At 41.9% G+C, this 16,902-nt stretch overlaps 1 protein-coding gene across 4 annotated transcripts in view; it reads left to right on the top strand.

Annotated features, from left to right (window-relative positions):
* The window catches only part of SHROOM4 (shroom family member 4), a 233,778-nt gene that overhangs the window by 191,247 nt on the left and 25,629 nt on the right, over positions 1–16,902 (top strand). For all 4 annotated transcript variants that reach the window (XM_019717324.2, XM_074323223.1, XM_019717326.2 and 1 more), the window contains 2 exons: positions 1,392–3,858; positions 11,341–11,402. In XM_019717324.2, coding sequence (XP_019572883.2) covers positions 1,392–3,858; positions 11,341–11,402 — 2,529 coding nt within the window. The remainder of the gene's footprint in view (positions 1–1,391; positions 3,859–11,340; positions 11,403–16,902) is intronic.

Genomic DNA, 16,902 nt, shown 5'->3' with positions numbered 1-16,902 from the left:
CCACTCAGCTCTGGCTTTCTGAACTGTGACCTTTCTGAGAGCAGCCTGCAACCTCTGGGGTTCTAGTTATAGGGAGTTACTGGTATGACTTGGCTCAGTTCAGCTTTGTGTGTGGGAAATAGTACTTAAAATTCAAGATAGTTTCTGATCCTAGCCCCTTCCTTGGTCTCCCCGGTTTGGCTTTACCGTGGGGGATGAGGGAAACATGGGTGGGCAGGGGCCACTATACTGTCAATACTAGTAGTAGAGAAAACACTGATAACAATAGCAATGGAAACAATCAAAAGCAGCAGCTACCATGTATTGAAGCTTTGCTAGGTGCCCGGACTATGATAAGAGCTTTACTTTTTTGTTATCTGATTTCACACACAAAACAACTCTCTGATGTAGATATTTCTATTATTCCCATTTAACAGACAGTATAGCAGAAGAGCTAAGACACTGGACTCACAGAAGCCTGGGTTCAAATTCCAGCTCTGCTTCTTCAGCAGCTTTGTGACGTTGTCAATTTACTTGACCTCTCAAAGCTTCAGTTTTCTCAGTTGTAAAGTGGAGATAATAGTTTCTCCCCTTAAGTTTGAAATGAGACACTCTAAAGTGCCTGGCACATCATAGGGCTTCGGTAAATGTTCAGGATTACTATTATCAAGAAAAGAATGGGGGATGCCTAAACTCCAGCCTTGTCTGGGCCACAAGCTAAAACTGGGCAATCTTGAGAAAATCTCCTCTTCAAAATCAATTCCTTTGTGGGGCTTGCTTTATATACTAGTGGTTCTCAAAAGTGTGGTCCCGGGACCAATAGCACCAGTATCACCAGACAACTTACAAGCAAAAATTCTCAGGATTCAACCAGACCTAAAACTTTGGAGATGAGGCCCCCTAACCTGTGTTTTGATAAGCTCTCCTTGTGATTTTGGTGCAAACTCAAATTCGAGAGCCACTGATTGACAAAACGGGCCAGCTAAAACTGAATAAGCCCTTTAAGGCCGCTTTCTGATGCTAATGGTCTATGCTTGTCTCTTCTGGCAGAGAGCCACATGCTGACTCCCTAGGGACAGTGACAGGCCAGAAGCAATTCTAGACTCACTGATGGCAGGGAAACAGAACATAACCCCCAATGGGATCCTCACACTTTTGGTCTTTGGGATCTTGTCCCCCATCCTTCTTCCATATGCCATCTTGTCTCCCATTTTACCATGTTGCTATGGTGCCCCGGTGTCCATCTCCTTCCCTGTTTCCCTTCCTTCTGTTTTTGCCTTATCTCTCTCTCTCTCTCATTTGTGACATGGGTGCCTCTGGGTTTCCCTGTCTTCTCTCATGGCAGGGCTGTCCACGGTGGGAAAGGGATCTGGTAACTTGGCTAACTAATCAGTATGCCCTGTGTCTTGCAGTGACGTGTGTGTGCAGTGGTGTCCACTCTCCCGGCACTGCAGCACTGAGAAAAGCAGCTCTATTGGCAGCATGGAGAGCCTAGAGCAACCAGGCCAAGCCACCTATGAGGGTCACCTCTTGCCCATTGACCAGAACATGTACCCCAACCAGCGTGACTCAGCCTATAGCTCGTTCTCAGCCAGCTCAAATGCCTCTGACTGTGCCCTTTCCCTCAGGCCAGAGGAGCCAGCCTCTGCAGAATGCATCATGCAAGGCCCAGGGTCAACTAAGGCCCATAATGGCAGGTCTAATGTGCCTGAGACCTCAGGAAGTAGCCGGCGCACCAGCGGGGGCCACCTGACTCCCAGCTCCCAGCTGTCATCCCGCCCACGGGAGGTCCACCACTCAGGGCCTGCCAAGGCTGCCAAGGGCCCGCCACAACCTCCAGTGAGGAGAGACAGTCTTCAGGCCTCCAGATCCCAACTCCTCAATGGAGAGCAGCGCAGGGCTCCTGAGCCTGCAGACTCTTTACAACAGGAGAAACTGAGTTTAAACCCTACGCTATCCCAAAGGAACCCTAACAGGTTTTGCTGTCTCAGTGGGCAAGACCAAGTGACAAACGAGGGCCATCAGAACTGTGAGCTCAGCCAACCTCCTGAATCCAGCCAGCAGGGTTCTGAGCACCTACTGATGGAGGCCTCATCCAAAGCTGTTGGACTCCAAAAATCATATGACAAAGCTTCCAGTATAAATTCCAGCCCACTCAACAAGGCTTCAGCAGAGCTAGCTAAGACTTCTTTTAGCAGCCCTCAACACCTCACAGCACCCACAGGCCATCGCCATAGTGCCCCTGAACAGCTGCTGGCATCCCACTTGGAGCATGTGCACCTTGATACCAGGGTCACCAAGGGGATGGAGCTCCAAACTGGGCAGGATGGACATGAGTGGACTCTGTCCCCTTTACATAGCAGCCACACAGGGAAGAAAAGTCCATGTCCCCCTGCAGGAGAAACCAAGGACCAGCCCAGCAAAGAGAGAAAGACCAGACCAGTGGATGAAAGGCCTTTGGGTTCGGGGCACGAGAGCCCAAGCAGTTCTCCCCATAGAGAAGCTGATGGACACCCTCCAGAAAGAGGTCTCCAGGACCCAAACAGAGCAAGCAGAGCAGGCAGTGAGTTAGCCAGCCAGCAGCCCTCTGCCTCTGGCTCTCTTGTTCAACAAATCAGGGACTGTTCTTCAACCACTAAAGTAGCTGGCACCACAGAGGCAACTGAAGAAGGGGACAGTGAGTCCAAGGAGTGTGGCTGGGTGGGTGGTCGACGAAATGGAGGGACCCGGGGCCGCTCTATCCAAAACCGGCGGAAGAGTGAGCGTTTTGCTACCAACCTGCGTAATGAAATTCAGAGGAGGAAGGCTCAGCTTCAGAAAAGCAAGAGCCCCTTATCACAGCTGTGTGACACTAAGGAGCCAGTGGAAGAGACCGAGGAGCCCCTAGAAAGTCCTCCAATTCCTGCCTCTAACTCACCTCTACTACCTTCACATAAAAAACCACCTAGCCCCAGAGACAAGCTCTTCAATAAGAACATGATGCTTAGGGCTAGGTCTTCAGAGTGCCTCAGCCAAGCCCCTGAGAGCCATGAATCTAGGACAGACTTAGAAGGACGAATAAGCCCCGGCCAGAGGCCTGGCCAGTCCTCTTTGGGCCTGAATACCTGGTGGAATGCATCTGACCCATCCTCCTCAGACTCTGAGAAAACAAAGGTTCACCATGGAGTCGGTGGAGGTCACTGGAGATGGTCTCCAGAACACAACCTGCAGCCACATGTGGCACTAGCCATGGAAGGCCCTTCCAACCCAGGTGATAACAAGGAATTGACAGTTTCTACCACTCAAGCTGAGGAGGAAGCCATCCTCTTGCCCTTTGCAGACAGAAGAAAGTTTTTTGAAGAGAGTAGCAAATCCCTATCTACATCTCATTTGCCAGGTTTAAGCACTCATAGTAACAAGACTTTTACCCAGAGACCAAAACCTATAGACCAAAACTTCCCGCCAATGAGCTCTAGCTATAGGGAATTGAGGCGCCATCCGATGGACCAATCATATCGTGCCAAAGACAAATCATATCATTCCATGTCACCCCTTCAGTCAGAAACTCCTACTTACTCAGAATGTTTTGCAAGCAAAGGTCTAGAACAATCCATGTGTTGTAAGCCACTGCACTGTGGTGATTTTGATTACCACAGGACCTGCTCTTACTCCTGCAGTGTCCAGGGAGCTGTAGTACATGACCCTTGCATTTATTGTTCTGGGGAAATCTGCCCTGCTTTGCGAAAGAGAAATATGATGCCAAACTGCTACAACTGCCGATGCCACCATCACCAATGCATTCGGTGTTCAGCTTGCTATCATAATCCCCAGCACAGTACCCTCGAAGACAGCACCTTGGCACCTGGCAATGCTTGGAAACCCAGGAAGCCTACAGTGCAGGTGAGGACTTGGTTCTTGGATGGGTGAGCTTCGTTATTCTCTTTGTGAGGAGAAAGCGATGTAAATCATTTGACAACATAACAGTAATTCCGTAAAACTGTATAGTCTTGGCTCCACCAGATGGTAACTTACTAACCTTATGTAGGAAACTCAGCAACCAACATTGCAGTTACCTCATCTTTATAGTTAGAATAAAATAACTTTACTTCACAAAATGGACAGAACTTGGACTTATAGCCTGACTGGCTGTCTTGGTATCTGAGTGACCTTAAGCAAGTCATTCAACCACCAAACTTTGCAGTTATGTGATTTTTAAAGGGAAAAAAAGAAATTTTACCGCATAAAAATGGCCAGTATTAAATAAAGTCTTATTACCTCATTCTGTAAAGTGGAGGAGAATAATGGCTGCCTCATGGATCAGCTGTGAGGATCAAATGAGATTGTTGAAATAGAGTGTCAGGCCCAGTGCCTGATACAAAACACCACGTATTCCCTTCCATTTCCTGTTTTAAAACTATTTGGAGCTCCAAAATTTGCCAATGGTCTCCCAGGCTTTGCTTTCAGAGATCTGACTTGTCTGGTTTTCTAAAGAACAAATCCTACCCCTACCTTTTCCAGTCTCTCTCTGTCAGATGGCTGTTGCTATATTGGCTAATATGGCTGTTGCTATATTCTGGTTATGACCTACCACTCTAACACAAGCCACCACCATCCCCCAGGGTACTTCTGGGAGGACTCTATGTCCTTACCAACTCGCTGCCAGATTCTTTCCCCATGGCTTCCCTAGTGCCACCTTTTGTCTGGTGCACTCAAACCAGAAGTTAGTTTCTGTGTTGAACTGTTGTTGCATAGTCAGACACTTCTGAATGACTAGATGTACAAAATGGCTCAATATACATTTTTTTCTAAAAAAAGGAAACTTCGGGGTGAAAGAAGCCTTACATAAAAGACTACATATTCTACTATTCCCTTTATACGAAGTTCTAAAACAGCTATTCTATGGAAAAATAATTCAAAACAGTGGTTGCCTATGGGAGGTGGCACAGAGTTTGACTGGGAAAGGGCATGAGGGAACTTTGTTAGGTGATGATAGTGTTCTATATCTTGATAAGAGTTTGAGTTACACAGGTGTATACATTTGTCAGAACTCAACAAATGTAAACTTAATATTTGTGCATTTAACTGGAAGTAAATTTTGCCTTAAAATATTATAAACAAATATGGAACTTTATTTAATGATATGTATGCTGAAGTTTTTGAAGCCTATTGATGTTCTAACTTATTTTATAGTTTTCAGCGTATAAATGTTGCACATATTTTGTTATATTTATCCCTAAGATTTCATGTTTTTGATGCTATAGCAAATAGTATTATTTTCTTAATGTCAAGTTAAAATTCTCCCTTACCATTATATAGAAATACAATTTTTTTTTTAAATTTTTGTATGGCTGTTTGCTTTCTTTTTTTTTAATTTATTTTTTAAATTTATTGGGGTGACAATTGTTAGTAAAATTACATAGATTTCAGGTGTGCAATTCTGTATTACATCATCTATAAATCCCATTGTGTGTTCACCACCCAGAGTCAGTTCTCCTTCCATCACCATATATTTGATCCCCCTTACCCTCATCTACCACCCCCCACCCCCCATACCCTCTGGTAACCACTAAACTATTGTCTGTGTCTATGAGTTTCTGTTTCTCATTTGTTTGTCTTGTTCTTTTGTTGTTTTTGGTTTATATACCACATATCAGTGAAATCACATGGTTCTCTGCTTTTTCTGTCTGACTTATTTCGCTCAGCATTACACTCTCAAGATCCATCCATGTTGTCACAAATGTTCCTATATCATCTTTTCTTACTGCCGAATAGTATTCCATTGTGTATATATACCACAACTTCTTTATCCATTCATCTATCGAAGGACATTTTGGTTGTTTCCATGTCTTGGCCACCGTAAACAAAGCTGCAATGAACATTGGAGCACACGTGTCTTTATCTCTAAATGTTTTCAGATTTTTTGGGTAGATACCCAGGAGAGGGATTGCTGGGTCATATGGCAATTCTATTCGTAATTTTTTGAGGAACCTCCACACTGCCTTCCATAGCAACTGCACCAGTCTGCATTCCTACCAACAGTGTATGAGGGTTCTATTTTCTCCACAGCCTCTCCAAAACTTGTTACTATTTGTCTTGTTGATGATAGCCATTCTGACTGGGGTGAGGTGATATCTCATTGTGGTTTTGATTTGCATTTCTCTGATGATTAGTGATGTTGAGCATTTTTTCACATGTCTATTTGCCATTTGTATGTCCTCTTTGGAGAAATGTCTCTTCAAGTCCTCTGCCCATTTTTCAATTGGGTTGTTTGTTTTTTTGTTGTTGAGTTGCATGAGTTCCTTGTATATTCTGGATATTAGTCCCTTATTGGAGGCACTATTTGCAAAAATCTTCTCCCATTCAGTTGGTGGCCTCTTTATTTTGTCGATGGTTAGAAATACAGTTTAATTTTATATGTTGGCCTTGTATCTTGCAACCTTGCAAAACTCATTGATTCTAGTAGCTTTTTGGTAGATTTAAAAAGATTTTCTACATAGACAATCATATCATCTGCAAATAAAAATAATTTTATATCTTTCTTTCCACTGTATATGCCTTTTCTAGAGGAGAGGGGGGCTTATTGCATTGTCTAGGACCTCCAATACAATGTGCAATAGAAATGGTTAGAGAAGATATTGTAACTGTGTTCCTAGTATTTCACTATTAAGTTTGATGTTAGCTGTAGGTGTTTTTTTTCTTCTTCACCATTTATTCTTTTTTAAAAAATTAAATTTTGTAGGTGTTTTTGTAGATGCCCTTTATGAGGTTGAGGAAGTTCCCTTTTATTCCTAGTTTGATGAGAACTTTTATCACGAGTAGATGTTGGAGTTCTTTCAAATGCTTTTTCTGTATCTATTGAGATGCTCATAAAGTTTTTCTCTTTTAGTGTGCTGATATGGTGAGTTACATTGATTGATTTTTGAAATAAGAAACAGTTTAGTATTGCCAGGATAAATGCCACTTGGTCATGATGTATTATCCTTTTTATGTGCCACTAGATTCTATTTGCATATAGTTGTTAAGGATTTTTGTATCTATGTTTATCAAGGCATTTAGCCTGTAGTTTCCTTGCAATGCTCTTGGCTGGTTTTTACATCCAGATGTTGGCCTTACTAAATAAGCTGGGAAGTATTCCCTCCTCTTCTATTTTCAGGAAGAGTTTGTATAGAATTAGTGTGTGTTTTTTTCTTAAATGTTAAGTAGAATTCATCATTGAAGCCATCTGGGCCTGGAGTTGTCTTTGTGGAAAGATTTTTAACTACAAATTCAATTTCTTCAATAGCTATAGGATCATTTAGGTTATCTATTTCTTCTTGAGTGAGCTTTGGTAGTTTGTCTTTCATGGAATTTGTCCATTTCATTTAAGTTTTCAAGTTTATAGGGATGAAGTTGTTTGTAACTTACTTTGAAATGCATCAAGAGTTTAAGATGGATTGGTGGATGGATAGAGAAGTGAATAGAGAGATATGTGATGAGGCAAATATGGTAAAATATTAATTGTAGAATCTAGGTCGTGGATTGGGTGTTAATTGTAAATTTGTTCAACTTTTCTGTATGCTTAAAAATATCCGTAACAAACTGTTGACAAAAAGAGAAGAGGAAATATAAAATAATGGGTTTAAGGGCACTGATGTGGGAAGCAGTTTGCCTAGGTTCAAATTCCTAAGTTCTCCCATTTTTTTAAAAAAGTTGAGGTAACATTACCTACTTCATAAGTTGGTTGTGAGGATTAAATGATGTAACCTGTGTAACGCTCTTAGAACAGTGCCTGCCAGATAGTAACCATCTTATAAGTGTGTGTTATTATCTCTTAAAATAAGGGGAGAGATTGGCTTAGCTTGAGAAAATGTTTGCTGAAAGCAGGACCTACAAGTATACAATAGAGAAAGGGGACTGATGTTGGGTGTGGGGCAGGGGAATACAGAGACAATGGCTGCAGAAGTGTCAACCCAGGGCCAGTAACTCCGTAATGGAAGAAGGTGAAATTTGCACGTTGCATCAATTGGCAGCAGTAATGCAGTGTACCTGTGTCTATATCATGCCCCTCCTTTTGCACTCTGAGAGAGGGACACATTCGATTCCCAATGCCTGTTAGACTCTCTAAGCAGGTTTGCTTAGACAATAGGCTTTCAGACATGTGGATGGCCATATAGGAACCACTTCATGCCCATTCTTACCCCTGCCACCTAAACACATCCCTACCCCCAAACATGAGGAAAATTTACAGCATGGATTAGGATACCCCAACACATATGACTAAGGTAGTTGTGACCTTCTCCTTATGGCCTCAGAAAATGTTGGAGAACTAATTGGCTCTTGTTTAGTGCTATTAAGAGAACTAAAATCAATACACATTTACATCCCTTATACTTCATGCCAGTTAGTTTTCCACATATTATCAGGTTATTTCACTTAACAAATGTATGAGATAAGTTATAATAGGACCCCCGTTTTACAGCCAAGGAAGCTGAGGCTCAGAGAGGTCACACATCTAGCAAGTGGCAAAACTAGGATTTGAGCAACAACTACTAACATTTGAGTGTCTACTGTGCACCAGGTACTGTTCTAGGCACTTTACATGTATCAACTCATGCAGTTCTCAGAGTAGGGTTTCTGGGCGGGAATTCCTGCCTATTCTCAGAAATTTTTTTCACTTTCTCGTTCCCGAATCCCGAAATATAAACTGTTTTCTATTCTCCACGATGAATCATTTCCACAAAGTGACAGCCAATACTACTAACCACCTGGGTTCAAGGAGCCAATTTTCCCAATTTCCCAACCAACTTTTTTCGGGATTCGGGAACGGAAAAGCGAAAAAATTTCACGAGAATGGGCAGGAATTCCCACCTGGAAACCATACCTCAGAGCAATCAAGAAATAGGCAATGTAATGGAATACGTGTTTCCCCCAAAATAAGACCTAGCCGGACAATCAGCTCTAATGCGTCTTTTGGAGCAAACATTAATATAAGACCTGGTATTTGTTATATCATATCATATCATATCATATTATGACCCAGTATATTATATTATATTATATTATATTATATTATATTATATTATATTATATTATATTATATTATATTTATTATTTTAAAGACCCAGTCTTATAGTAAAAAAGACTGGGTCTTATATTAATTTTTGCTCCAAAAGATGCATTAGAGCTGATTGTCTGGCTAGGTCTTATTTTTGGGGAAACAAGGTATTACTCAGCCATAAGATGAAATACTGCCATTTGTGACAAGGTGGTTGGATCTTGAAATTATCATGCTGAGTGAAATAAGTCAGACAGAAAATGGCAAGAACCATATGACTTCACTCATATGTGGGATATAAAACTGAAAGCAACAAATGAACAAAACAAACAAACAAAGAAAAACTCATAGACATAGACAAGAGTTTAGTGGTTACCAGAGGGGAAGGGGGAAGGGGGGTGGTAGAAGAGGGAAAAGGGGGTCAAATATATAGTGATGGAAGGAAAACTGACTCTGGGTGGTAAATACACAGTACAATATGTAGATGATGTATTATAGAAATGTACACTTGAAACCTATATAATTTTACTAACCAATGTCACCCCAACACATTTAATAAATAAAAAAATAAGTAGTGTTATTATCATGATCACACTGTTAAAAAAATTGGGGGAAATTAGATAAAGAGAAGTTGGATAGTTTGCCTGAGATCACATAGTTAGTGAAGGGCAAGTGTGGGATTTGAATCCATGCAGTCTAGCTTCAGGGCCAATCTCCTAACTGTGCTACACTGTCTCTCCATAAGCTGATTGCAAAGCCCAGGCTCTCTCTAGTATGGCAGGGTGCCTTCTAGCAGTATATCTTCCACACAAATCAACCTGCATCCTACCACTGTCAATCTGCCTCTGCAACAAGCCATGGGGTACATGCCTCTTTAGTTCAAAAGGTACAGGCAATTTACAGCAACCTAAGTGGTACAGGGGGAAAAATAAGGTGATACTGGGGATGTGAGAACAAGGTTGGGAGTTGGGACAGGACTTTGTTTGGTTTGGCCACTGCTATTTACTGAGCACTTCCCATAGGGCTAGACAGGGCATGGACCGGAAATCCTGGCTCCCACTGTGGCTGAATAAGTAATATGTCTTTGAGGCTAAGGGCATCTCACAAGGATGTCAAAGCAGAGTCTAAAGTCTAACAAGTGGTTAGAACTGCTCTAACATGACAGGTACATGCAGGGACTGCTCCGATCCTGTAAACGCTGAGAAACCTCATCCTTTCCATGGCTACTAATATCCAGAACCTCCTATGAGCTGAGCACTGTGCTAGGCATTCTCTATGTACATCTCATTTTATTCCCACTACTGGGAACCCAGCAAGGCTAGATAGCATAGTCCTTATTTTCCAGATAGGAATCTGAGGTTCAGGAAGGTGACATAACTTCTTTCAAATAACACAGTTACTAAGTGTCTTAGCCAATATGACTGACACCAGGTGTCTTACCCCCAAAAGGAGTATATTTTTTAATTGGGGCAAAGGTAATAAAACTTTGAATGGGACCAATAATAGCATTGGAGAAACAGGGAATTTGGAAGATCAGTGAGATTTAGGAACAACTGTGCATTCCCGTTGGGCTAAGCTCCGAGTACTGAATGCAAAATCAGGGAGAATGTCAAAGGCAAATTTGCATTAGGTTTGAAGCCAGACTAGAGAGGTAGGGACATTTTTACAAATGACATGCATGGCTTGGGCTACAGGGCAATGAGTTGCTTGGGGAAAGCCCTTAAGGAAAAACATGCCCAGGGTGAAGAATACTCCTGCAATGTGGGGAACATGGCACCCAGCACTCATGCGTCCCAGAGATAAGCCCACCTCAGCCCCTGCCAGTGGATCTCGGAGGAGGAAGGGCCCCTGCAGTGTGGCATTGTGGCATGCATGATCCCCATCTGCCTCACTCTGGGAGATGGTTGCAACAGCAGGAGCCTTAGGCCTCAAAGCCCCTTCAAGAGCCAGGGTTACCAAGATGCTTTCTATGTTGGAAGAGTCAAGAGGAAAGAGCAGGTTCACCAGGCAGTGCAAACAGTAAGAGCCAGAGAAAACAGTAAACATGCTAAACTGGTTTTTACCCTGTTTTGGGAGGGGAGTGGAGAGAGGAAAACACAGTTTCTACATGACACTGTCCAGGTCAACTGAGTACTCTCTTAGTCTCTTCATGAACCCAGCAGCTCAGCAGGCCTCCTGACAGAAAGGCAACCCTCCAGGTACATATTTCTCTAGCCTGCATGGGAAACTAGAAGGAACCAGTTGGGGCACCTGGCCAGGGAGAGGCTCCTGACCTCTTCACATTTTTGAGGCCATCTAGATACCTGGCTGCTCAGAGCTCCCTAACTTATCAGAATTTTGCTTTGCAGGAATTTCCTGGGGACAAATGGAAACCAATAACAGGAAACAGGAAGACCAGCCAATCAGGGAGGTAAGTGACTGTTCAGGGAGTTGGGGTGAGTTGGTGCCCCTGAGGCGTCTATAGAAATTGGTAAGGTCTTCTGTGCTCAGTTTTCTTTGAGGAACCTGGTCTGGTGTTCATACCAATGGCTTGATGCCATAGATGTCATCCAGCCTGCCCCCCAGGCAGCTGGGCTACAGACCAAACTGATTGCTAGGAGATTTCGGAATATGTAGTAGTCAGGCAGTATTGTGGGATATGTGCCCATCATCTCAGAGGCCTGCAGTGGGCTAGTGTAGGCACAAAGACATGTGGGACAAGACGATGCTGAAACATAGATGAGAAGGCATAAATTATGCCTGCCTTCCCAGTGGACGCTGGGCAGTTGCAGGGGACAGAGAGGAGGTAAGACTGTGTAGCTAGTGCTGTGCCTTTGCCTCAGAGTTGTTGGAGGTACTTGTTTCTTGGGTTCTGTCACCTTTTCTTTTTATAGGGCTTGTTGAGAAGTTAAGGTCTGCTCATTGGAAGTCCAAGGGTAGATCATGTTAACAATAGGTTAAAATTCCTGAAAGAAGGCAAGGACATTTTTAGAAATGGCATATATGGCTTGGACTAGAGGGAAAAGTGTTGCTTGGGTAAAACTCTTAAGGAAATAAAAATGCCCAGAATGAACAGTCTGCTCCTATAATGTAGGGAACATGGCACCCAGCACTCATGTTCCCCAGAGATGAGCCCTCCTGCCATGGGTGACCATAAGGAGTGATAGTTATCTTCTCTGGGTTGCTCTACATGAGCCTGGCTGGACTCTCTCTTTTGTGAAATTCCTTGATATACTCTTTCAGTCAGTTCTTCTTCAGGCCAAATTATATGAGGTCCCTAAATTATGTTGATTATTTAATTCAAACTCCAGGAATGAAGGAGGAATAGGGAAGAAGGCTCTTAGCTGTGCCTCTGTGGGGGCTCCTAGGGAGGGGTCACCAAGGGAAAGGACTAGAATCTGGGTCTCCTGACCCATAAAGAGCCCAGGGTTCTTTCTGGGGGTCTACATTATCCCCTGTGATTTGGTGATGTAGTCAGGAATACTTCTGGCTTTCTTTTGATTCCAAAGTCTGGGAAACTTATGAGTTTTCTGGTTGGCAATGGGAATAGAGAGGAACCCAACATTTATTGATCATCTGCTACCCTGTTTCCCCGAAAATAAGACCTAACCAGACAATCAGCTCTAATGTGTCTTTTGGAGCAAAAATTAACATAAGACCCGGTCTTATTTTACTATAATATAAGACTGAGTCAATATAATTAATATAATATAATATAATATAATACCGGTCTTACATTAATTTTTTGCTCCAAAAGACGTATTAGAGCACATTGTCTGGCTAGGTCTTATTTTTGGGGAAACAGGGTATGTGTCAATCACTGGACTGGATCTTTTTATACCCATAATCTCATTTATTCTCCAGAACAGTTCATTTTTACTACCTGTTTTATAGATGAGGTCTAGAGAGGTTATACAACTTAGCTGAGGTCACACAGCTAATATAACTAATGGAGACAGGATTTGGACCCAGATTTGCCTGGCCCCAAAGTTCGTGTTTTTTCCATTACAACTGCTGAAATTAGGATCCCTAAGGAAACCCTTCAAACAGATCACTGAGCATCGTCTCGGGAGTCTGGCCTGGATGGGAATACTATGGGATTCTATGGCCAGTCTTGATTCCTTGCTGTGAACTGGCTTGCACCATGTCCTTGGAGAAATTATTTCAGTCTAGTGGGTCTGCTGAGTGTCCTGTATTAGACTGAGACCTTTGAGAGAAGAGACCTCACCTTGGTAATAGACTTACTCTCTGTGCCTAGCACAGAGCAGTTGCTCAAGGGTATTTGTCCTTTGCTTGCCAAATGAAGAAACAGAGCCTCCACCACTGAATGGGTGAAGTAAAACAAAATAATTATGCTAACTAACATTTCTTGAGCACACTGCTGTATTCTAGACACCACTAAAGCAGTTTACATGTATTTATCACTATAACCTTAAGTGGTAGGTACTATTAATCTCCCCATTTGTCCAAGAGAAGAAACTGAAGCACACACAGATAAATTAATTCACGTAAAGCTTCACATATTTAGTAAGTTGACCAGATCAAGGCACTCTAACTTCAGAGACATTCCACAGTAAGTCCTTACTTCAAATCATCAATATGTTCTTGGAAACTGCGAATTTAAGAGAAATGATGTAACGAAACCAATGTTACCATAGGCTAATTGATATAAACAAGAGTTTAAGTTCCTATGGCATACTTCTGGTCACAAAACATCACTGAATTTCTAAATGAAGACCCAAAATTTTCTAATATTAAACATTGAAATAAATGTGAATTATACATACATTTAAGGGAGATTAATAAAAACAAATAAGGTAGTTATTTTCCAAACTGCTTAGGGTTGCAGGTGGCCAGAGCCTCTCCCAGCAGCTCAGGGCACAAGGCAGGAACCCAACCCTGGACAAGATGTCCTTCCATTGCAGGTGCACTCACACCCATATTCATTCAGATGGGGATAATGTAGACACGCCAATTCACTTCACATGGACATCTTTGGGATGTGGGACGAAAGCAGAGTCCCCAGAGAAAACCCATGCAGACATGGGGAGAACATGCAAACTCCACACAGACAGTGGCCCTGGCTGGGAACTGTTTCTTTCTTTTTCTTTTTCTTTTTCTTTTTCTTTTTTTTTGTCATCAATGTTATAACAAGATGCTATTGAACAAAGCAATGTTATGGAGGACCTGCTGTACTACCCTACGGTGGTTCTCCAAAAATGGTTCTCTTATCAATCAGCCAGTGAAGTAAGAAGACTTTATTCAAAACCTAGTGTATGTACTGCCTTTTTCTAAGAAAGCAGGGAAATGTTAAAGAGCATCAGGAAGCATAATGCCTCCCCACCCACAGCTTGAGCAAGAAAGAAACCCACACAAAGTTAAGTAGCAGTAATGATAAATTACCATTTGCAAAACAACCTACATGCTACAAGCTAAGTTACACCTATTATATTTTATCTTCCCCAAAACTCTGTTGGGTAGGTAGGTATTATTATAAATAGGGTGGTGGTTTTCAAACTTGAGTGTACATTAGAAAACCTGAAGGGCTTGTTAAAACACAGAGATAGGTAGATCCAACCCCCAGAGAGTATGGTTCAGTAAGTGTGTCATAGGGCTCTAAATGTGTATGTTTAACAAGCTACCCATGTGATGCTGATGCAGCTGGTCCTGGGATCACACTCTGAGAACCACTGACTCAGATAAAGCATCTGAGGTTCAGGAAAAGTAAGTCATTTACTCAAGGTCTCACAGCTACTAACTAAAGGAACAGGCTGAAATTTAAACCCAGCTTTTACTTACTCGGGGGAGTTGCTAATAAGTTGAAAAGTGTCAAATACATGGTTTATACAAGAAACGCCTGGCACATTGCAAGGGCCCAATACATGATAAGTATTATTGCACCTTATTTAAGTTCATTGGAGGGTAAGAAAACTGAAGGTTGAGACCTACAGGATGAAAGGTCCAGAGGGGAGACTAAAGAATGTGTGTTGGAGGAATTAAGTCCCACTGGTTAAGAGTTTTGGCCTTGGAGTCAGTTTGCCTGGGTTCAAATTCAGGTTCTTCCATTTTCCAGCTGTGTTAGTTTGACAAGTGTCCCCCCTCCCCTCTCTCTCTCTCTCTCTCTCTCTCTCTCTCTCTCTCTCTCTCTCTCCTGCCCCATCAGTTTCCTTATTTGTAAAATAGGTTATGTATCTACCTCATGTGATTGTTGAGACTATTAAATAAGTTAATATAGTATACAACCTGGCACCATAAACCCTCCTCAAATGTCAGTTGTGATAATGAAGAGGAAGAGGAGGGGAGGAAGAGGAAAGGGAGGAAGAGCAGCAGCAGTAACAGTAGCAGTACAGAAAAAAGGTCGGATAACAAAGTATTGAGCAATGATAGGTAGGCCTTGAAATCTGATAGGATCCCAAACATGGAAGCAATTTAAGGTTATCAATCAGATAAATGACATGGTAAATGTAGCACTTTAGGCAACTTGGCAGCATTTGCAGCCTAGATGGATTGAAGAGAGACCAATTAGGGGCAGTGGTCCAGGCATGAAAGAGTATGGCCCTGGATTGGGCCAGTAGGAAGGGAGTAGAAGGGGGATATGTGTGTGATATTTTGGGGGAAAATGTTTGTTTGTTATGAAAACAATATTACAGGAAGTTAAAAACAGAAGAAGAAATAGCTTTGTTCCTACCACCCTAACACCCTGATTATTTTCATTTCCCTGCCAGATTTTATCTATAGGTATAAATATTTTATTGGGCATAGTTATAATAACTATGTAGATTTGATTCTGTGTCCTACTTCTTTTTTCCCCACTAAGCACTAGTTGGTAAACAATTTTTCATGTTGCTATACAGGATTCCTCAATAGTTATAAATTTTAATGGCTGCATAATATTTCACTAACCTAATGTGTTCTGTTTTGCTTAATCATTTCCAAATTATTGGATAATTAGATTGCTTCTAATTTCTTGCTATAAAGTAATGCTGCAGAAAAATTTTGTGTCGCTTTAACCTTTTTTTCTCATTTTGAATTATCTCATTTAAAACAATTATCCGGAGTTGAGATTACAAGTTGAAGGAATATGAACATTCTTATTGTTCTTGATAGATTTCACCAAACTGCTTACCTAGGGGGCGTTTTATACTGCTGTTAGCAATTTATAAAGATACCAGTTTCCCCAAAATCTTGCCATCATGGAATTTTTTTTTCTAATGCAATAGGTATAAATGATACCTATTATAATTTTAATTTACTTTGATTGTGCTAATTGGAAAATTTTTCATGTGTTTACTATTTGCATTGCTTCTCATGTGTTCTGTTCAGATTATTTGCTCACAAACACATGACACTTTTTGAAGGAAAAGTAGAGAGAACTTGGTGATTGGAATTTGGGGGAAAAAGGAGATAAGTCAAAAATAACTCTGATGTCCCATGACTTGGAGAAAGTTATTGACATAGCGTGGGCATGTGAGAAGGGGAGCTGGTTGGGTGGAGATGATAAATTTGAATGGGTTTTGTTGAACTTGAAGTTAGTGTGGGAGACCAGCGGATTTTTTGGAGGAGGCTTGTTGATTACCCAGCCAGGGGCTATGGTGGGGAAGAAGAACCAGCAAAGGAAACTGAAGGGGCAAGCAGCTGGAGTGGTAGAAAGAGAAATATGCCAGTGTACCAGCACAGAGGATAAGGAGAGGCCCACTACTGGCTTTGACAGTTTGGAATCACAAGTGACCTTCAGGAAAGCAAATTTAGCAAAATAGTGGGCATAGAAAGTAGATAGCATGATGGTCTGTAAGGGGGATGTATGGAAAAGAAACGCACACAGCTTTACACATCATAAATTCACCTGTTTTAAGTGTACAATTCAGTGAGTTTTGGTAAATTTACAATGTGGTGCAATCATCATAATCCAATTTTAAGACATGTCTATCTCT

Source organism: Rhinolophus sinicus, chromosome X (assembly GCF_036562045.2).
Source record: "Rhinolophus sinicus isolate RSC01 chromosome X, ASM3656204v1, whole genome shotgun sequence".
NCBI lineage: Eukaryota > Metazoa > Chordata > Mammalia > Chiroptera > Rhinolophidae > Rhinolophus > Rhinolophus sinicus.
Note: the sequence above shows the minus strand (reverse complement) of the source record. Positions and strands in the feature narration are given on the sequence as shown.